Source organism: Osmerus mordax, chromosome 24, assembly GCF_038355195.1.
Source record: "Osmerus mordax isolate fOsmMor3 chromosome 24, fOsmMor3.pri, whole genome shotgun sequence".
Lineage (NCBI taxonomy): Eukaryota > Metazoa > Chordata > Actinopteri > Osmeriformes > Osmeridae > Osmerus > Osmerus mordax.
The window spans coordinates 9,586,753-9,609,367 of record NC_090073.1 but is presented as its reverse complement, the minus strand read 5'-3'; the positions used below and the strand labels follow the sequence as shown (position 1 = coordinate 9,609,367).

Sequence of the window (22,615 nt, the reverse complement as noted above, 5' to 3'; positions counted from 1 at the left end):
CAAAGGTATGTAGGTTAACCAGGAGCCTTTCAGGAGGTGTCTCCCGCCTCTCGTGACAAGTGAATTTCCTGTCGCAATTTTTTTGGGGGGAGAAACCTTGTTCATTAATCCAGTTATCCAAGCTTAGCATTAGGAAAGTATTTCACATTAATTCATGCTGCTGGATTTATATAAATTAAATTATAACGTCTCACACTGTTACTAAACGTGGGTCTTCCCCCCCCCCCCCGTCTTGTCTTGCAGGATTTTGGGAGTGACGATGAACGCAGGCTGAATCAGAGGTGAGTTCTTCCTTCTTCTCCTCCTCCCCCACCTGGCCTTGGGCTGCTCTGCTTCAGGCCTTTCAGCTGCACGGGGTTCAGGGCGTAGCGAATGGCGGTTAAACGGATGGAAATTACAGTCTGACGGCGAGTGTTTGTGTGGGTTGTCCCCTGTGTTCTGATTGGTGTTTGATTCGGTGAGAGGTGAGAATCACGCCGTTTTGACGGTAAACCATCACTGATACATTATTAATTAACCTTTCTGGCTGTGTGTGGGTGTGTGTGGGGGGGGAAGGGGAGTCTGCAATACTTAATAATACATAATTAAAACACAGGTGTTTTCCTGATTGGGTTTGCTCACCTGCAACAGGTTAGTTAAGAGGTGATCTGTCTGTGGGACTGTGCTTGTCCAACGGTGGGGCTTTTCATTGCTGTGGGGGGTTTGGCACCTTTTACAAACCAGTACTCACATTCTCACTGTGAGTCATAGCAGCTTTCTTTGTCTAAGCCGACGTTCACCTTTAACCACAACCAGAGGTAAAACAGACTGTGTCTTTGTCTGTGTGGTTTCTGTCAGCTGGCTGCGGTCATGACAATCAGAGGTTAATGCTCTCTTTTTCAGATATCAGACTGACTGACTGACTAGCTGACTGACTGACTAGCTGACTGACTAGCTGACTGACTGACTGACTGACTGACTAGCTGACTGACTGACTGACTGATTAAATCATGTTGGGGCTTAAAGAGTACCAAGGTTGTTTGGCCCGTCATGTCCGTGACTGGGTGAGGTGCCTGAGGTAGGGGACTGGCCCGTGACTGGGTGAGGTGCCTGGGGTAGGGGACTGGCCCGTGACTGGGTGAGGTGCCTGGGGTAGGGGTCTGGCTCGTGACTGGGTGAGGTGCCTGAGGTAGGGGACTGGCTCGTGACTGGGTGAGGTGCCTGGGGTAGGTGCCTGGGGTAGGGGTCTGGGGTAGGGGTCTGGCCCGTGACTGGGTGAGGTGCCTGGGGTAGGGGACTGGCCCGTGACTGGTTGAGGTGCCTGGGGTAGGGGACTGGCCCGTGACTGGGTGAGGTGCCTGGGGTAGGGGTCTGGCCCGTGACTGGGTGAGGTGCCTGGGGTAGGGGTCTGGCCCGTGACTGGGTGAGGTGCCTGGGGTAGGGGACTGGCTCGTGACTGGGTGAGGTGCCTGGGTAGGGGACTGGCCCGTGACTGGGTGAGGTGCCTGGGGTAGGGGTCTGGCCCGTGACTGGGTGAGGTGCCTGGGGTAGGGGTCTGGGGTAGGGGTCTGGCCCGTGACTGGGTGAGGTGCCTGGGGTAGGGGTCTGGCCCCGTGACTGGGTGAGGTGCCTGGGGTAGGGGTCTGGCCCCGTGACTGGGTGAGGTGCCTGGGTAGGGGACTGGCCCGTGACTGGGTGAGGTGCCTGGGTAGGGGACTGGCCCGTGACTGGGTGAGGTGCCTGGGGTAGGGGACTGGCTCGTGACTGGGTGAGGTGCCTGGGTAGGGGACTGGCCCGTGACTGGGTGAGGTGCCTGGGTAGGGGACTGGGTAGGGGACTGGGTGAGGTGCCTGGGTAGGGGACTGGGTAGGGGACTGGGTGAGGTGCCTGGGTAGGGGACTGGGTAGGGGACTGGGTAGGGGACTGGGTGAGGTGCCTGGGTAGGGGACTGGGTAGGGGACTGGGTGAGGTGCCTGGGTAGGGGACTGGGTAGGGGACTGGGTGAGGTGCCTGGGTAGGGGACTGGGTAGGGGACTGGGTGAGGTGCCTGGGTAGGGGACTGGGTAGGGGACTGGGTGAGGTGCCTGGGTAGGGGACTGGGTGAGGTGCCTGGGTAGGGGTCTGGGTAGGGGACTGGGTAGGGGACTGGGTAGGGGTCTGGGTAGGGGACTGGGTAGGGGACTGGGTGAGGTGCCTGGGGTAGGGGTCTGGGTAGGGGACTGGGTGAGGTGCCTGGGTAGGGGACTGGCCCGTGACTGGGGTAGGGGTCTGGGTAGGGGACTGGGTAGGGGACTGGGTGAGGTGCCTGGGTAGGGGACTGGGTGAGGTGCCTGGGTAGGGGACTGGCCCGTGCCTGGGTGAGGTGCCTGGGTAGGGGACTGGGTAGGGGACTGGGTGAGGTGCCTGGGTAGGGGACTGGGTAGGGGACTGGGTGAGGTGCCTGGGTAGGGGACTGGGTAGGGGACTGGGTGAGGTGCCTGGGTAGGGGACTGGGTAGGGGACTGGGTGAGGTGCCTGGGTAGGGGACTGGGTAGGGGACTGGGTGAGGTGCCTGGGTAGGGGACTGGGTGAGGTGCCTGGGTAGGGGACTGGGTGAGGTGCCTGGGTAGGGGACTGGGTGAGGTGCCTGGGTAGGGGACTGGGTGAGGTGCCTGGGTAGGGGTCTGGGTAGGGGACTGGCTCGTGACTGGGTGAGGTGCCTGGGGTAGGGGACTGGCTCGTGACTGGGTGAGGTGCCTGGGTAGGGGACTGGCCCGTGACTGGGTGAGGTGCCTGGGTAGGGGACTGGGTAGGGGACTGGGTGAGGTGCCTGGGTAGGGGACTGGGTAGGGGACTGGGTGAGGTGCCTGGGTAGGGGACTGGGTAGGGGACTGGGTGAGGTGCCTGGGTAGGGGACTGGGTAGGGGACTGGGTGAGGTGCCTGGGTAGGGGACTGGGTAGGGGACTGGGTGAGGTGCCTGGGTAGGGGACTGGGTGAGGTGCCTGGGTAGGGGACTGGGTGAGGTGCCTGGGTAGGGGACTGGGTGAGGTGCCTGGGTAGGGGTCTGGGTAGGGGACTGGGTAGGGGACTGGGTAGGGGACTGGGTAGGGGTCTGGGTAGGGGACTGGGTAGGGGACTGGGTGAGGTGCCTGGGGTAGGGGTCTGGGTGAGGTGCCTGGGTAGGGGACTGGGTGAGGTGCCTGGGTAGGGGACTGGCCCGTGCCTGGGTAGGGGACTGGCTCGTGACTGGGTGAGGTGCCTGGGGTAGGGGACTGGCTCGTGACTGGGTGAGGTGCCTGGGTAGGGGACTGGCCCGTGACTGGGTGAGGTGCCTGGGTAGGGGACTGGGTAGGGGACTGGGTGAGGTGCCTGGGTAGGGGACTGGGTAGGGGACTGGGTGAGGTGCCTGGGTAGGGGACTGGGTAGGGGACTGGGTAGGGGACTGGGTGAGGTGCCTGGGTAGGGGACTGGGTAGGGGACTGGGTGAGGTGCCTGGGTAGGGGACTGGGTAGGGGACTGGGTGAGGTGCCTGGGTAGGGGACTGGGTGAGGTGCCTGGGTAGGGGACTGGGTGAGGTGCCTGGGTAGGGGACTGGGTGAGGTGCCTGGGTAGGGGACTGGGTGAGGTGCCTGGGTAGGGGTCTGGGTAGGGGACTGGGTAGGGGACTGGGTAGGGGTCTGGGTAGGGGACTGGGTAGGGGACTGGGTGAGGTGCCTGGGGTAGGGGTCTGGGTAGGGGACTGGGTGAGGTGCCTGGGTAGGGGACTGGCCCGTGCCTGGGTAGGGGACTGGCTCGTGACTGGGTGAGGTGCCTGGGTAGGGGACTGGGTAGGTGCCTGGGGTAGGGGTCTGGGTAGGGGATGGAGGAGAACACAGCCTTTCACACCCTTCAGACTGGACAAGCACCCCCCAAACGCTTCAGTCAAACTCTGAATATACCTTGTTACTACCAAGACATAAATGTAAGTGCTGGGGTCCGTCATATGCATTGAGGAGGAGAAGGTAGAGATGACTAACGTTCAAGGCAGCTGTGTCCACTGTCTGACCTGTCTAGTACCTGGTATAAAGACACCTGGCCAATGCAGAACGACCCCTCTCCTGTGGTCAGAAAAACAATGGCTCTTTTATGTCGTACGCAATCCACATGACGTAAGGCTAGGGGTCGGGGGTCAGCGGCTCTCACAACGACACCTGTGATCTTCTCCACGGTCACGTGACACCAGAATGTCAAAGGTAACTAACTGTGAGTTGACGTGCCAAACTGAGACGGGCTGGGAGGGGCAGCCCCCAGCTGCCCCCGGCTGCGTGTTTGATCTCAGGGCCAGGATTGGCCAGGTTGGTGTCACCACCCCTAGAGCTGGGTTTGTACTTGACACCTGATCCATACTGGTTCAGAGGGCCGACATCAGGGTTGCTTTGGTTACAGCTGCACTGGCTGTCAGCTACAGGACTGACATACCTGGGTTAGAGAAATGTTACTGTTGAATGTGAACAGATTGTTTTGTGAAGTAGTTTTATTTTTGTAAAAAATAATTACCAAGTAGTGCTAGTAGTTCCTATCCAGGGCGGGGCCACCGATGAACCACTAACCTGAATGATCTCACCCTGTTGACATCCTTTCATTCCTTCATTGTTCAAACCACCAATCTGTCTGTTGTACTGAATAAAGATGTTGATAACAAAAGAGGGTGACGCTGGCTCTCGATACATCCCAACTCTCTAGTCTTTGTTGTGTCCTCAGTTACTGAGTGTACGGGTCAAACACAGCTGTCTTTGTGTTCCAACCAGGAACAGGATGTCTGATTCCAGGCTACAGCTTCCTGCTGGGGGCCTGGGGATGGAGGAGGGAGAGAGGAGGACCGGTGGAGGAGGTGGGGTGGAGGGAGGGGAGAAGGAGAAGGCATGGCTGCTTGCTGAAGGCGAGGACAGGAGGAGGAGGATGAGCCATATATGAAGGAGGAGAAGGGGCTGTGCTGCCACACGGGTCAAAAACCTTGATCATCCATCACAGGAAGAGATGGCTTATTGTGATCTGCAGAAGCCTAGTAACCACAAGAGCAGATCCAAGCTACTCTACTTTAGTTACGCAATATCTGTTGTGCTGAAGTGATGCACGTACGCGCTAGTGATGTGTGCCCAGCGCAAGTCAGAGCCTGCCTAGACTCCAGCTGCCCTGCTTTCTGGAAAAGCAACGCTTCACGATATAACGGTCATAAAATGCACGCCTTATATAATTCGTTATATTTATATTATAGGCATGTGGAGAAGGTTAAGTTCAGACTCGTGCTCCAGGGCGCCCTGTACCAAGTCCCTGCCTGTCAATCAGCAACAGCATGGGGCTTACCTCATTGTTAGGGGATAGGTATAGCTCAGGGGTAGAGCATTTTACTGCAGGTCAAGAGGTTGCAGGTTCGAATCTCCCTTTGTATAGTGCTTTGGATAAAAACATCTGTTGAGTAACTGCATCCTCTCAAGGTCTATTCCATTTTTATCTCCCTTGTGTTGGAGGGTTCAGGTAGGTTACAGGTGCTGATCTGTGGGTAGATCAGCCCTCTGTGGCAGCGCTTGTTAGTAGGGCAACACAATAACAACTTTGATTAAAATGCATGGCATTATGACGCTATTTCTCTCCGTTTAACTCGATAACGCTGACAGAAACAAGCCGTGGTGGATCAAGCCAACGTAAACGGCACCCAGGTGGCAGCGGAGCTGCACTAACAAATGATCTCACCACACCAACATGGTAGCAGGGTGAGGCAATGGCGTGTTGCGTTGGGAGAAGCGTGTGCTCTCTCTGGAGTGCTCCAACGCGGTGGGAGTTTATAGGCGGGGTCCTTAACTGACGGGTTGCACAAGCAGGAGATGGACAGATTTATCAGGATGACTGCCTGCTGTTATGTTGAACTTACCCAGGGCAGTAGCTGTTGCAACACCCTTGCTTACTTTGAAATACAGCCCTGTCGTTTGTTATCAACGGAGTGTTCCGGATTACAGCAGGTCCTGTGTTTACCGGAGAGGCGGCTTTTAAGAATTTGTTTGCTTTTGGTTGAAGTAGGCCGGCTTTCAATCTTACGTGCACCTGCTTCTTGTTCAGGTAGGACGTCACCTGTTACCTGTTCCTTCTGCCTCTGTCACCTAAGGAGTCTCCCCCCCCCCGTCCCCTGTCCCCACCAATCCAGCGCCGTCAGAGAGAACATCCTTCCCTAAGGAGGAGGCCTGTGTTTCCTTTGTGCTGGCGTAAGCAGAAGGCACACGATCCGCGAATAAACCTGCCTGGCGCCCAGCCCCTCTGTAGTGTGTGTGTGTGTGTTGTGATCCTCGTCAGATGGGAGTAATCCCCCCTCACACCTGCTGATTCATGGGGCCCGGATTAGCCAGGACATCCTGGTGGCGGTGAAGTTGGGAGCCAAGCCTATTCTGGCTGTTTGGGTTCGGTAACCTCCCCCATCACATAGACAAGACAGGCCCTTCGGTTCAACCTCCTACTCCCAAAGCCGGCCTTGCCGAACATTCCTTGTTCAGATAATCCTCGCTCCCCCGGCCGTGAGTCTCATTTAAAGGCGTCGATCGGTGGCGGTTGGTGTGGCTGTAGAACTCCATCTCTGCCCATTAATATTCTAATATTCTATCTGCCTCCCAGAACTCCTGTTTTTGCGCGTCAGAAAACCCTGTCAGGTTAGACAGGGTGTGTGTTTACACTTCTCACGGTGTGTGTGTGTGAGAGAAGGAGAGGAGGAAGGGAGAAGCCCTCAAGGCATAGAATCAGAAGAAACCCCAGTGATTATCATAGTCATCTGCAGTTGAATAGTGGTTTACCACTAATGACCGTCTCAGTGTACACTAGACCTGTCTCCAGCTGTTGGTTTTGGGTCTCCCCCCGATCCACACCCCTCGCTCTGCCCCTCCTCTCAGCTGGACCCTGGCTCGGTGGTCTGGACCGGGAGATGAGTGACTGACTGACCCCGCCGGCCGTTCTGAAAGTGAGGCAGGGTAATCCCTAACCCTGAGGGTAATGAGCTTTAACAAGAGTCCTGCCAGGTCCTCCCTTCTGAACGCTCGCATGCTCTCCATCCTCCTTCTCTCCTTCCTTCCCTACCTCCTTCCCTACCTCCTTCCCTCCCTCACTCCTTCCCTCACTTCTTCCCTCCCTCTCCTTCCCTCCCTCCCTCTCCTTCCCTCCCTCCCTCTCCCTCTCCTTCCCTCCCTCTCCTTCCCTCCCTCTCCCTCCCTCTCCCCTCCCTCCCTCCCTCTCTCCCTCCCTCCCAGGTCGAGTGTACCCAGCTAACCCTCCTGCTGCCTAGGTGTCCAGTGACTTGTAGGGTTGGCATGCAGATCCTCGTTCCAGCTACACCAATGAAGATGTCTGCTGTCAAGTTTGGGCCGCGGTCCATCGTCTTTTTCTTCCTCTTACAATTGAACTGATTGCTCTGCTGGTCTAAGACAGCAGGGGAGAGCTGCCATTGTGTGGTCTTGGAGGGAAGGGCTCCTGTTGGACAGTGCCAGAACATCACAAATGTGGACGTTCTTTTCCCAGGCTGAAGTGGGAACCTCTGGCTCCTTCACAGCTGAAGAGTGGGCCGAACACATTCGTTGTTTTGTTTCAGAACCCGCTGGAAGAAGGACAGAAAACAATCGCAACAGTTCACGATAAGAAGAAAGTGGGTCTGGGATCTCGAAATTCCTCTGGATTTATTACACTTCCTGCTGTAACCCATCTGTTTATTTGTGTGTGTGAGAGAGAGAAAGAGAGAGAGTTAGCGGGGTTCTGTGTCAGCCTGAGAGTTGGTGTGTGTGAGAGAGAGAAAGAGAGAGAGAGAGGAGGGAGGGAGGGAGCCCTGTCTGCTCCAGGCTGCGGGTGGAGACTCAGAACACTGCAGCAAGTCCCTCAAGGCTGGAACACACTGACTTGGCTTTTTCTTCATCAGCCCTCGCGCACAGCAAAGGAGAATAAAGAGAGAGAGAGAAGTGCCGGTAAGAAAAGACTGGAACTCTACCAAGCAGCGGGCTTCAGCCAGCCGGCCGGGGTCTCTGAAGAGCTCTAACCAGACCGGGAGCCGGTCAGGACTCGCCTCGCTCCTCTCTGCTGTCTGTCCGTCTCCTGGATCTGGAGAAGCAGGTGGCGGGGGCGTGAGGGGCAGTCGGGACGCTCTGCCGGCCCAACAGGATGCATCTTGTGGTGGATTCCTCCCAGGGGGCTGTGCTGAAGATGCTGCCCTATTTCGTGGAGAACGCTGTGCTAACCCAGAAAGAGATATGCCGCATGTGAGTCTTTCTGAGGGTTCGAGAACTCTCTGCACCCAGAACTTCACCCCCCCCCCCCCCCCCCCTCTCTCTCTCTCTACTCCTGCTGTGTTTTACTGTCATGAACAACAATAGAACTCCAGTGATCATGTGTGTGTGTGTGGTACTAAAGGGGCAGGTGGTGCTAAATGTTTAAACAGGTGTCGTTCCGTGAAGGGTTTAGTTCAGGAAAGTTTCGCTGGCGGTGCTAAGTGCTTGCAGATAGATGAACGACAGGGGTTGGGGTTAGTTTGGCAACGGCATGCGGATTCCACCGTAGCAGCTGAGTCAGAAACGGTGTTAAACAACACCACAGGAACGAAGGAGAGCTGAGGCAACAGCGCCGGTAATAACGGACGGTATGTGTACGTACACGTGTAGGCATCGAGGGGAAGCCAGATTGTTGTCTGTTTCGGAAGGGGGTTGAGAGGCGTACGTGGTGACCACGAGGGATCGCGGAGGTTTCGTGGGAAACCGTTCTTTTGTTTGCCTTGAAACCGGTTTCTATTTTTAGCAGGTGTGCTTGTGGCGAGGCTGATAGCAGGGTGCTGCAGTTCGAGAGACACCCGAGCAGGGGCTAGCTAATTAGGCTGTCTGAGTATGAGCTATACTGTCGTGGACAGATCCGGATTTACATCCCAGTCGAGTCGAGAGCCGGTATGTTCTCGATCCGTGTCCTCCTGACTCTCAGTTTCAGCGGCACGTTCACAAATTAAGTTATTTAGCCGATCATTTTTGTTCACTTTTTTTCCTTCTGTATTTTGTTTTAATAAACTTTCATTGTGATCAATCGTTTGAAGCGATACTGTATGGTCATGATTAACTTACTCTTTACCCCTAAGGAGTGGTTTGGTACAGTAGCTAGGCTGTTGACGTGGAGCGTCTAACTGCAACCTGTTGAAGGAGCAACTGAATATTCCTCCTGTAGTTTCAGCATCTCTACCTTTCATCCATCGTGCCCTGACAGGAGACCCTCCTCTCTCAGCCTCATGACTCCACACACACACAGACACACAGACACACAGACAGACAGACAGAGAAAGAGAGAGTGTCAGAGCGGAGAGAGAGAGAGAGAGAAGGAAGGAAGGAACGAACGAAAGAGAACTGTCAAATACAAACACAAAAATACGTCAAAGTGAAACAAAAGCTTTTGTGATTGTAGCCCACCCCCGGGTTCTTGGTCACTGTGGAACGTTGTTTGTGAGATGGCGGGGGTGGGAGGGGGGATTCTAGTGTGAGCCTTACAAAGAAGAGCTTGTTTGTTGCAACCATATTGTAAGGCTGATCCACCCCTGTTCCTTTGGGCTTGACACAGGAAGTCCAGTCAGGAAGGGATGGGGGAGGGAGGAAGGGAGGATGGGGGGGAGGAGGGATGCAGTCTTCACCCTCACTGGTGTCAGAAATCTGGTCCCTAGATATTCACCCCTCTCCTCCTGGGGGCTGTCCGCTCCCTGGTGTTCCCTGGTGCTCACTGGTGCTCACTGGTGTTCCCTGGTGTTCCCTGGTGCTCCCTGGTGCTCCCTGGTGTTCCCTGGTGTTCCCTGGTGCTCTCTGGTGCTCCCTGGTGTTCCCTGGTGTTCCCTGGTGCTCCCTGGTGTTGCCTGGTGCCTTCTGGTGCTCCCTGGTGTTCCCTGGTGCTCCCTGGTTCCCTGGTGTTCCCTGGTTCCCTGGTGTTCCCTGGTGTTCCCTGGTTCCCTGGTGTTCCCTGGTTCCCTGGTTCCCTGGTTCCCTGGTGTTCCCTGGTGTTCCCTGGTGTTCCCTGGTTCCCTGGTTCCCTGGTGTTCCCTGGTGTTCCCTGGTTCCCTGGTGTTCCCTGGTGTTCCCTGGTGCTCCCTGGTGTTCCCTGGTGTTCCCTGGTGTTCCCTGGTGCTCCCTGGTGCTCCCTGGTGCTCCCTGGTTCCCTGGTGTTCCCTGGTGTTCCCTGGTTCCCTGGTGCTCCCTGGTGCCTCTGGTGCTCCCTGGTTCCCTGGTGTTCCCGGGGGTGTGGGTTTAGTCCCAGTCTCTCATCACACCTGAGTGTCTCGCTGACTGAACACACTGACTAGTGTGGGACCGCGCCCTGCGCGTCTGTCATCCTGATTTACTAGACAGGAGAGAGGCTCTTTCAGGAAGCACAGGGAAGGAGAATGATTGGAGCTAATCGTGGGGGATCATCATGCCATATCCTGTCTTTTTCTTTTTTTTGACCACCAACTCAAACGTGTTCGGTCATATGTACTGTATGTTTGTCAGACGCGCAGTGAGAAGAACAGGCAGGTGCTTGTGAGCTGTCGATATGTGTTCCGTCATCCTCGTCTCTGGTCTTACGCAACTCCAGGGTTGAAAATGCTGCCTGTTTAGCATTCAGCAAAGCCAGCAGAGACTTGACAAATCTGAAATGCAGGTCTAGCAGGGGGTAACGGCTTGGGCAGCTTTCAGCATCGATACCTGACTCATCACTTTCTCAATCCTCGATTGAAAAAGCTTCTCTCTAACCTCGGAGGCTGAACTTTCCCTTTTGGATATATGCGTCAGTGTCCTTTTGGTTAATCATCGACTATCTGTCTTTCTACAAGTCCTGAAAGGTTCTGATCTGTACCCCGTGTGAAAACCCTCTGACCCAACACACAGAGGCCAAACATCCCCAAACATCTCCTCACCAGCGTATCATAAACGTGCAGATAAACCATAAGGAGGTGACAGATTCTCGTTTGGTCCCACGTTCGTCCCGACACGTAACCCGGTCGCACCCCGGGGTCGTCGCTCAGCTGCAGCAGCATTCTATCCGCGCGCGTCCATGCTCCGTCTCGTCAGGAGTCAGGTGGCTGAGCGGTTAGGGAATCGGGCTGGTAATCAGAAGGTTGTCGGTTCGATTGCCGTGCAATATGACGTTGTGTCCTTGGGCAAGGCACTTCACCTTACTTGCCTCAGGGGGAATGTCCCTGTACTTACTGTAAGTCGCTCTGGATAAGAGCGTCTGCTAAATGACTAAATGTAAATGTCCTCCATCTTGTTTTTGTAGCCTGAGCGAGAGCTTCTTCATGGTGAAGGGGGCGGCTCTCTTCCTGCAGCAGGGCAGCGTGCCCCAGGGCCAGAGGGCACGCCCCTACCACAAGCACGCAGGTAAGGACCTCTGGCCGCACCCTCCACACTGGAGAATCAGATCCTTTATTGAATGTGATGTGTATTTTTACATGGCTAGCGTTGCACAGGATGTTCCATTGACGGGTGTGTGGATATAGGGTAAGGTTAGTGTGTGTGTGTGTGTATGTACAGTGTATCTCTGTGTTCTAAACAGGACGTGTATGACCACATGAATTTCCCCTTGTGGGATTATAAAATTTGTGACACTGCACCCTTCAGAAATGTTAAACATTTCAGTTTTCTGTCAGCTTCTGAAATAAACAACAGTTTGTGACTCTTCCCCCTCAGATAGATTTGTCGTTGTTGGGTTTGGGTGTATTTTATGTTGCTTTTGGTCTTATGTTGGTTGCTTTGGTATAATTTGTGGCCACAGAACCATTTTCACCAGTCGTTGTTGTTGACAGTTTGCTCTGCTGAGTTCCCCTGCTCTGCCAGCCTGCTCTGCCAGCCAGCCTTCCTGGCAACACCTGGAGGAGGACGGGTGCTTGAATAGCATGTCCCAGACTGGTGTGGATTATACAGATTACCTCTTAATCCAGCACAGTGGCATGGCAGAGCTGTGTGTTCAACACGGACCGCTTAAAACCAAACTAGGACACACAGAGAACAAGTCACCTGGCTGGCAGATGTTGTGCAGATTACACTAACCAGGAGGGCTAAAAGTTCATCAACAACGTCAGTACAGAACGGCACAGCCTCCGCACACAGGCTAAGATCCCGCCGTCACTCAAAGGGTGACTGAGTATAGAGTACTTTTGTCTGCAGGCTGTAGTCCTATTGTGTGTTTTTGTTCACCTTTTGTACTCGTTATTTTTGTCCACTTGTCGTGCCATTTGACGTTCGCTCGTTGACGAGTTTGTTGATGTGCGTCACTCACATCGGTCTGAACGGGTCGGTGTTGCGGACATTAGCCGCTAGCTGTCGGCGTTCCTGAAAAATCGTCACACGCTTCTCAAACACCTCTAGGGAGTCAGGTGGCTGAGCGGTTAGGGAATCGGGCTAGTAATCCGAAGGTTGCCAGTTCGATTCCCGGTCATGCCAACTGACGTTGTGTCCTTGGGCAAGGCACTTCACCCTACTTGCCTCGGGGGAATGTCCCTGTACTTACTGTAAGTCGCTCTGGATAAGAGCGTCTGCTAAATGACTAAATGTAAATGTAAATAGAGGACACGCTTCGTGAGGAAACAAGACAGTCAGGTTCTCTACGAACGATTAGCATGACTCCGAAGGATTGTCCCAACCGCCATCGGCGATGTCGCAGCTGGTGAACATTGTTGTGAAGTATTCGTGTTCAGCCTTCAGCCAGGAGTGTAGCGTAGCGTTTCAGGGCCTGAGGGGTGCTGATGTCTGGGTTTACAGGTCTGGCTAGGCCAGCCTAAGGCCGATCCACCCCTCAGCTGTCGCACTCAACGCTCCTCCTGAACCCGGCAGAGCGACAGGACTAGAGGGAGGCTGTTAGCGCTGCGTGGCAGGCATGCTGAGACACAACGAGCCAGATGTGGAGATGAGCTTGTGGATTTATGAGCCTCTCTCTGTCTCTCTCTGTCTCTCCTAGTCTTTCTCTGTCTCTCCCTGTCTCTCTCTGTCTCTCCCTGTCTCTCTCTCTCTCTCCCTGTCTCTCTCCGGTCTCTCTCTGTCTCTCTCCGTTTCTCTGTCTGTGTGACGGGAAGTCTCTCTGGGGGAGAGAAAAAGAGAAAGCGAGAGATAGGGTAGGGAGAAGGGTGTGAGGAAGAGAAAGAAAGAGAGAGTATGTGTCATGCTGCTGGAAGCTGTAATTAAAGTATCCCGGGAGATGATTTGCCCCTCATGACACAGTGACACCTTAACTGCTCCTTTAGTCCTCGTCACAGCGGGTAGAGATGTCACCTCACCCCTGCCCTCAAGCCCCCATCCCCTCACCCCCTTGCCCCCACCCCCATGCCCTCACCCAGAGACGTGCGGATGTGGCTTAATGGGTGTGATATGGAGTCTGATATGGTTTTAATGACACTTTGCTCTCTGGCAAAGCAACTATGAAGATGATGTGTCGTTTCTTGATGACACTAGAGGGCGCTGTAGTCTTTGCCCCGACTACTGGGAGAAACTGGGGCTCCTTGTAACTTTCACTGGAACATTTATCCTCACATGACTCCAGGAGCCTGGACACTACATCACTCACCTGATGAGCACTCTGAGTTCTCACTCCCTGGTATGGCCTAGTGGGGCACAGGGCAGGTCTAGTCTGGTTTTATGTCGACATCCATCCGTTTTCACATGAGTATGTATGGAGGTGTGTTTGATAGTCATGTAAACAGTGTTCTGTCATGACCCTCGCCTACCAAGCAGGTGTTGTCATGGATTGTCTTCAGTTTTTATGATCTTTCACAACAGGAGACTTACCTCAGCACCTGCAGGTGATGATAAACATTCTTCGCTCGGAGGATCGAATTAAACTGGTGAGAGACAACACACACGCCCAGACAAACTGACACCCCCTCCCCACACACACACACACACGCACACACACACACACACACACACACACGCCCAGACAAACTGACACCCCCCCCTCCCCCCTCCCCCCCCCCCACACACACACACACACACGCCCAGACAAACTGACACCCCCCCCACACACACACACACACACGCACACACACACACACACACACGCACACACACACACACGCCCAGACAAACTGACACCCCCTCCCCCCCCCCCCCCACACACACACACACACACGCCCAGACAAACTGACACCCCCCCCACACTCACGCCCACACACACACACACACGCCCAGACAAACTGACCCCCCCCCCCCCCCCCCCACACACACACACACACACACACACACACACACACACACACAGCCCTGGCCAGTGACTAACCACCTGGCACTGTGTCCCAGGCAACCTGCCTGAAGCTTTTTATTGTGTATTTGAGCCTCTCGCTGTAATGAGCTCATGAGAACACGTTTGAGCATTACCAAGTGTTTCCATCTCTCTCTAAAACACGAGTGCTCGTTTACGTTCGCGACCCCCGTATTCCCACGCGCCGCTGGAGCGAGGTTAGAGCCGACAGGAAGCAGTTTTGTTCCTGCGCTTCTGCCGTGTGTTGATTTGAGCTTGTGTGTCGAGGGTTGTGGTTCCCAACCCTGGTCCTCAGGGCGCACTGTCCTGCATGTTCTAGATGTTTCCCTCTTCCAACACACCTGGTTCAGATGAACGGGTCGTTACCAGGCTTCTGCTGAGCTTCATAACGACCCGTTCATCTGAACCAGGTGTGTCGGAGCAGGGAAACCTCTAGAACATGCAGGACAGTGGGCCTTGAGGACCAGGGCTGAAGACCCCTGGTCTGGACCATGCAGGACCAGGTTGAGGGGAGGCTGCTCCGACACACCTGGTTTTGATGAACGGGTCGTTATGAAGCTCAGCAGAAGCCTGGTAATGACCCGTTCATCTGAACCAGGTGTGTTGGAAGAGGGAAACATCTAGAACATGCAGGACAGTGCGCCCTGAGGTGTGGAGGAGGGACGGTGTCTGAGCAGGGTGGTGTGTGTTCCTGCAGGCGGTGCGTCTGGAGAGCGCTTGGTCGGACCGCGTGCGCTACATGGTGGTGGTGTACACCGGCGGCCGCCAGGACACCGAGGAGAACATCCTGCTGGGGATGGACTTCACCAACAAGGACAGGTATGTCACTTCCTGTCTGCTGCTCCTCCGCTTCCTGTCTGCTGGGCGGCCGGCATTCACCCGCAGCACATTCTCTCTCTCTCTGCTCTCTCTCACTGCGACTGCAAGTGTGTAAATGTTTTCTGACTTTTCCCGTTCTCCTCCTGCAGTAAAAGCTGTTCCATCGGCATGGTGCTTCCTCTGTGGAGCGACACCAAGATCCACCTGGACGGAGACGGGTGAGTTTCCTGCTGCGCTGCCCCCTGGTGGCCCCTGGGTGCACACGCAGGCCAGAAGCAGCACTCACGTCTGCAAACAACTACCTCGCAATCCCACCCGGCGCCCTAAAGCAGTTCAGCCCTCAGGGACCTCTGTCCTGTATGTTCTGTGCAGGGAAACATCTAGAACATGCAGGACAGGAGGTCCCGAGGACCAGGGTTGAGAACCACAACCCTGTAGGAACTCTCCCAGAGCTTGCAGACGTGTGTGTTTGTGTTTTTTGAAGAGAGTCACGTCCAGCCACAGAGCAGGGTGAATAACGTCTGTTTCCTGTCGTCCTCAGGGGTTTCAGCGTGAACACGGTCGGTCGCTCTCACGTCTTCAAGCCCGTGTCGGTGCAGGCCATGTGGTGAGTACCTGGCAGACCGCTCACCTCGCCACGAGTCACACCTGACTCTCCTGAGTCAGGTAGAGTCAGGGACGGCTGTGACACACCAGCCAGGCTGTGCTGGATGACAGCTTGTGCGCCCTCTGCTGGTGGGATAGTGCAAGCACACACGGGTGGTGTCTCCCGCTTGCTGCTGAAACGTAAAACGTGTTTCTCCAGAAGGTGGTTCATCCAGTCAGCTCCGGAGACGGTAGCTCAGGTCGCTATGGAGACAGTAGCTCAGGTCGCTCTAGAGAGGAGAGATGAGGAGAGAAAGCAGATGATCAACCTATAGACAGGGGTGATTCGAACCTGCAGCTTCTTGACCCGCAGCTACACTCGTACCCCAGCCCAGTTTCGACCAGCAGACAGGAGAGCTGGCTGGCAGTGAGGCGAGGTGAGGTGAGGCGAGGCGAGGTGAGGTGAGGCGAGGTGAGGCGAGGCGAGGTGAGGTGAGGCGAGGTGAGGCGAGGTGAGGCGAGGTTAGGCGAGGTTAGGCGAGGTGAGGTGAAGTGACGCGTGTCTCTGTGGACCCTAGGTCGGCCCTCCAGATCCTGCACAAGGCGTGCGAGGTGTCCCGCAGGTACAACTACTTCCCCGGGGGCATGGCGCTCACCTGGACGGGCTTCTACGAGAGCTGCGTGTCCTCGGAGCAGAGCTGCATCAACGAGTGGAATGCCATGAGAGACCTGGAGACCGCAAGGCCAGACTCACCCACCATGTTCCTGGACAAGTGAGTCCAGTGAAGAAAGTTATTCATATGTTTTGACTATGATGGTGACAGCGATGATGATGGTGAAGACAGCGATGATGATGGTGATGACGGTGATGATGATGATGGTGATGACAGTGATGATGGTGATGATGATGATGATGATGATGATGATGATGATGATGATGATGATGATGATGATGATGACAGTGATGATGATGATGACGGTGACGATGATGATGATGATGACAGTGATGATGATGACAGTGATGATGATGATGATGATGACGGTGATGATGATGATGATGGTTGTCTCCCGGCAGGCCTTCAGAGAGGGAACGGACAGAGTGCCTTATCAAAGCCAAACTCAGAAGCATCATGATGTGCCAAGACTTGGAGAACGTCACCTCCAAGGAGGTGAGGGCCAGAGGAACAGTCTGACGCTCAGGTTCTGTCGAGCGCAGCGGTTCTCTTGAGCTTCATAATGTTTTCTCTCTTCCACCTGTCTCCGTTCTCTCCCTCCCTCCCTCTCTCTCTATCTCTCTCTCCCTCTCTCTCTGCTAACTCTCACGTCTCTCCGCTCTCTCTCATCATCTCACCCTGTTCCCCGTGAAGCTAGCCGTCTTGTTCTCCTAGCAGCATAACAGCTGTCGTGTCGTAGACGGCGCTAGCAGGGCTGTGTCTGACCCGGGCTGTGTCTGACCCGGGCTGTGTCTGACCCGGTATGTGTCTGACCCGGGCTGTGTCTGACCCGGTATGTGTCTGACCCGGTATGTGTCTGACCCGGGCTGTGTCTGACCAGGGCTGTGTCTGACCCGGGCTGTGTCTGACCCGGGCTGTGTCTGACCCAGTATGTGTCTGACCCGGTATGTGTCCTCAGATCCGCAGTGAGCTGGAACACCACATGAGCTGCAACCTCAACGAGTACAAGGAGTTTATCGACAACGAGATGCTGCTGATCCTGGGCCAAATGGACAAGCCCACGCTCATCTTCGACCACCTCTACCTGGTCAGTGCCTCACCTGGCGCCCTTCACCCGGCACACACCCCTCTGTCGTCATTGTCACGGTAACACCTCTCCTCGTTCTGTCCACAGGGCTCGGAGTGGAACGCGTCCAACCTGGAGGAGCTACAGGATACGGGGTGAGTTAGGGATTTGAACCTCTGCGACTTCTAAGTCAAATACTCTAACCGCTGAGCTATAATAACAGTAACAGTAAGAGGATGTAGTAGAAATATTCTTCCAGTAATGATTCTCGTTTTCTCCAGGGTCGGCTACATCCTCAATGTCACGCGGGAGATCGACAACTTCTTCCCAGGAACCTTCTCCTACCACAACATCCGTGTGTACGACGAGGAGGCCACCGACCTCCTGGCTCACTGGAACGAGACGTACAACTTCATCGTCAAAGCCAAGTAGGTCTCGTCTTCTCACCCCGGGGCGGGACGCAGAGAAACATCTCCTGTCACGACCCCCAGACCTCCTGGAGAGCCTCTCTGTGGGGACGCTAGCAGGGAACGCTTTCCTCCCCTTACTCACTGCTGCTGTGTGTGTTCTCCGCCCACAGGAAGAGCCGCTCCAAGTGTCTGGTCCACTGCAAGATGGGCGTGAGCCGCTCAGCGTCCACGGTGATCGCCTACGCCATGAAGGAGTACGGCTGGTCGCTGGAGAAGGCCTACAGCTTCGTCAAGCAGAAGAGGAGCATCACGCGGCCCAACGCCGGCTTCATGAGGCAGCTGGCCGAGTACGAGGGCATCCTGGACGCCAGGTAAAAACCAAGCCCCCAAACAACAAGCCCTCAAACACCACGCCCTCAAACACCACGCCCTCAAACACCACGCCCTCAAACACCACGCCCTCAAACACCACGCCCTCAAACACCACGCCCTCAAACACCACGCCCTCAAACACCACAGGAACTTGTTGTGGCAGAGTTTCTGATGTTCACTATTTATCCTTATATTAATATATGTAAATATATATGTATGTATATACTGTTTGTGTGTGTTGGGTTCCATGTTCAATACGTGTTCCGTCCATCTCTCCGTAGTAAGCAGCGCCACAACAAGCTGTGGCGTCCGGACTGCGATCTCACCGACGACCAGGCGGGGGCGCCCTGCTGCGGGGGCGAGGAGGCGGGCCCCCCGACCCCAGAGCCGGGCATGTCCCCCTGCTGTGACGAGGCGCTGAGCGACAAGGCCTCGTCCCGCCTCTCGCCCCCCTGCAGAGCGGCCAGCCTGGCGGTCGACCCCGCTTACAACAACTACTACTTCCGCCGGCTGTCCGACTCGGCGCTGGACAGCGAGCCGTCCACGCCGGTGCGCGGGCCTCCTCTCCTGGACGTGGACCGCGTCTTCATCGAGATCGAGGACGTGGAGAGAGACGCTCTCCTGGACGACGAGGCCTTCGAGGGGCGCGAGGGACCGCCGCTGCCCCACTTCGGGGCCTCCGGGGAGGGCACGGCCGCCCAGACCTGCACCCGGGGCCCGGAGCCCCTGGAAGAGCTAAGGCTGCGTCTGGAGTTCAGCACGGTGGAGGAGGAGGACGAGGAGGAGGTGCAGAAGGAGGAGGCGGAGATGGAGGCCCTGATGCAGCCTGGAGGAGGAGGAGGAGGAGGAGAGGGCGATGGAGAGGAGGAGATGGTTCAGGATGTGGAGGAGGAGGGGGATAAGGAGAGTAACGAGATGGACATGGCAACCCTCAATCGCCTCGGCAACGAGAACTCCAACAACAACAACAACAACAGCCGCATGCATCCTTTCCTTAACTTCACCGTAAGTGTGGGGGCAGGCTTGCATGCTCAGAAGGCTGGTTTCACTTATACACAACATATGCCAACAGGACATGTACATATCCCAGTGTTTCACACAGAATGTGATTATATTTGTAAAAAAAAAAAAAAAAACTTTTGACCAAAATATTTTCGGCTCAATTTTTTTGCTAGATTTTTTTTGCCTCAAATTGTTTCTTCTCTCCCATGTTCTGTGTTCTGCCTGTTCCTCCTCTTTCCCAGCCTGCCGCTGCTGTGAAACCTGCTCCTGCAGTCCAGCCCTCCGCCCCGTCCAGAGCCCACAGCAAGCCCAGGACCGCATGGGTTCCCCTGGCCCCGGGGCCGGCCGCTCCTCCCTGCAGGGGGCCTGGCTCTCATCCCTGTGTCTATGTGGAGACGTCTAGTGCCAAGCTCCCCTTCTCCCCCAGCCCTCCTCCTACCCTCCCTCTCCCCTCCACCTCCCCAGACAGCGCCTGCTGCACCGCGCGATCACCCTGTGACCCCCTGTGTGACAATGCCAACAGTGCTGCCGTGCTCTCTCAAGCCCCAGCAGACGTCCGCAGGGACTCCCCCCTCTCCCTGGAGAGCACGGAGCCCCTCCCCGTGCCTGAGTACCAGAGGCTGGTCCTGGAGGAGGAGAGGCCTGCGCCGGCCTGCCTCCCGGCCCAGCAGACGCCCCTGCTAGAGGGTCAGAGGTCCGGCTTGGTCCGGCGCACGGCCCAGAGACTGGAGAGGCTCTCCGGGGTGTCCCAGGACGGGCCGCAGCCTCTGGACCCCCACCCGGCGACTCGGGAGCCCCCCAGCGGAGGAGAGGAGGTTCCAGCATCCTCTGCCTCGCCGAGAGGCCCCTTCCCTGAGCCCCTCGCCTCACCAGTGCGCCTGGACCCCCTGCTGGCTCCCTCCGGGGCGCAGACGCCCGTCTCGTCGCCCCACGGCGCCGCCCTGACGCGCAGTTCCAGCAGCGACAGCCTGCGCAGCGTGAGGGGCACGCCTGGCCTGGTGCGCCAGCGGGCGCAGGAGATCGAGATGCGCATGAGGCTGGCGGGCCTCACCCTGCCCTCGCGCCTCAAGCGCTCTAACTCCCTGGCCAAGCTGGGCAGCCTCACCTTCTCCTCCGAAGACCTCTGCTCCATCTGCTCCCTGGATGGGGGGGGGACCCTGTTGATGCTCTCGCTGTCCCCCGAACCAGAGGCCCCCAGCCCGGACTGGCCCAACCCCCTCCAGGGCCCCCCTTCTGCCACCTCCGGCCCCCTGAGGAGCCCCCCCAGGAGCTGACAGGAAGGACGGAGGCCCACTCCTCCACCCATCCCTCCACCCATCCCTCCGTCTTTCTCCCTGAGCTGGAGAGTGTCAGATCACAGAAGAGGAAGAGAGACCATTTCCCAAAACACAGGTGTATATAAAGAAGCGTGTTAGAAAGTTAGGGGGAAAAATATATATATATATTAATATAAATCCACGTTATATTTAAGAAAATATCCAAATATGCCCTGCTTGGAGGTATATTGGTGAACGGCTGTCATTGCATGGAGTTTGATGAATGTGTTTGCAAAGGTAAACCTCAATCTGAAGATCTGATCTCCAGTCAGTCCCTGACCAAGTCCCTTCTTGTTCCTGCATCAGTCCAGCTGTCCAGAGATCAGCTTCTCTGCTTCCTCATCGGAGTCTTCACACCACGACTTCCTGGATCTTCACATGACCTGACGTGATTGTTATGTAACCATTCTACCTCTGGGACATCACAACGATCTTCAGCTAGGTCAGGCAGCTGGCAAAAGCTCTCGTCTCCTCACAAGGGCTGTTGTTAAGCTGGCTGGACTAGTGCTGACCTTGTGTGTGCTGTTCCAGGTCTCTAGGGTGAGGAGAGGAGAGGGCTGGATCCACTGAAGCTCTTTACTTTGACCGCTTATTGGTCTCCACTTGCCTGTGTCATTCCCCTTTATTAAATCTCAGACTTGTTCTTTGAACTGAGCTGCTGAATCGAGTTTGGAGGTGAAGGGAGCGACTGTCCGCCTCTCTGAGGCTGTAGAGACGGCGTTCCTCTGATCTCTGCTCGGGGGCTACCCCGCCTCATCCAGAGGCATGCGTGCTTCTGCCAGTTCACCCCCTGCACCCCGCCTCCACGGAGAGATAAACACAAACTTTTATTATGCAACATCTTCGCTAATTTGCCATTGATTTGTCATCCCTTTTTATACTTTTTTTTATACTTTTTTTTATGTTTAGAGTTTCTGCGTATCTTTTGTTTTATTGCATGAGGGTGATTAAATGGTAACTGTGAACTATTTATGAGAGAAACTTTAAACACATGAATAGGTTCATATTGCACATTAATTTCTTCCACACGTAGGCGAGCACATGAAGTTTGTACTGTATGTAAATATGTATGTATATTTGAAGATGCTACTTCTGTAGATCACTATGTGTGTGTGCAGTCTGACAGCACAGACCCAGTTCTTCTGAGAACACACTCACGGTCTCCACAAACGACACCGATTTTAATCACTTATATTGTGAGTGTTTGTACTGTGTGTGTGTATGTATGCTACTGTACATATGCTATTCGAATGGAGCCTGTCAGAGGAATTTGATGGGATTTAGCTGTTGCGATAATATTTCGGTTGGATTGGCCACTTGAAACATCCCAGAGAACTGAAGAACACAGAAAAATGATAATATTTCTCATGAAGATTATTTTTCTCATATGCGAGCGTTCTTCAGAAAAACACAGAAAGGGATGTATGCTGTTTATAAAGGAGAGCTTTTCTACCTGCCTGATTTTGACCCCACTTCCAAGTTCAGGACCAGGATTTGATTTCTGTTCTCCTCTCTCTCTCTCTCTCTCTCTACTTTCTCTCTCTCTCTACTCTCTTTCTCTCTACTCTCTCATTATTTGCTCTCACTCTCTCTCCTCTCTCGTTTCTCTCTCCATCTCTTCTCTGTTCTCTCTCAGAGCAGAGACAGAGTGCCGGCCAGGCCGGTGCCTCCGTACAGCAGTGCTGTTCTGAGATGTTAGTGCAATACGCACTCGCACTCCAAATCGAGCGTGTGCCAATACGACGTCATCGGGTCAGGACGAATGCCAGCCTGTGTTCAGCGCGTTGCTTGAGGGCCTTCTGCCTCCGGGTGCTTGTCCGAAGGGGGGGGGGGGGTGTGTGTGTGTGTGTGTGTGTGTGTCCGCCGTCAGTCCAGCTCTGTAGAGGCTGGATCCATGGACGTTAAAGTGCCTTACCTGTGAGACCGGAGGCATGGAGAGACGCACGAGGCGGCGACAGGGCGCTTCGAGGGAAGAGGCTAGTTAGGAGAGATAGCACTCCTGTTAGAGCGTTGGTCCTGCGTTTTATCGTTTTTTTTTTAATCTGTTATGTTTATTTGTTTTTATGGATTGTTTTCTCCTGTGACTGAGGAGAGAAACAGCTTTCTGAAGCCTGGTGGTCCACCTTCAAGCCTCCCTAACAGATTCTTTAGATGTGAAG

At 55.1% G+C, this 22,615-nt stretch overlaps 1 protein-coding gene across 1 annotated transcript; it reads left to right on the top strand.

Moving 5' to 3' along the window:
* The first annotated feature begins 7,892 nt into the window (after positions 1–7,892).
* Positions 7,893–20,917, top strand: ssh1a (slingshot protein phosphatase 1a). The gene is made up of 14 exons (XM_067227905.1): positions 7,893–8,220; positions 11,240–11,340; positions 13,732–13,796; positions 14,910–15,031; positions 15,181–15,249; positions 15,573–15,638; positions 16,195–16,389; positions 16,692–16,785; positions 17,249–17,377; positions 17,465–17,511; positions 17,638–17,784; positions 17,937–18,137; positions 18,420–19,143; positions 19,383–20,917. Exons 1-14 carry the CDS (start codon positions 8,123–8,125, stop codon positions 20,412–20,414), a joined length of 3,090 nt encoding a protein of 1,029 aa, XP_067084006.1. The 5' UTR covers positions 7,893–8,122; the 3' UTR covers positions 20,415–20,917.
* Positions 20,918–22,615: the final 1,698 nt, after the last annotated feature.

Coding starts and splice junctions, on each gene's coding strand:
- ssh1a (XM_067227905.1), top strand. CDS start 8,123: ATGCATCTTGTGGTGGATTCCTCCCAGGGGGCTGTGCTGAAGATGCTG. Junction 13,797..14,909: donor CGGAGGATCGAATTAAACTG/GTGAGAGACAAC, acceptor GTGTTCCTGCAG/GCGGTGCGTCTGGAGAGCGC. Junction 19,144..19,382: donor ATCCTTTCCTTAACTTCACC/GTAAGTGTGGGG, acceptor CCTCTTTCCCAG/CCTGCCGCTGCTGTGAAACC.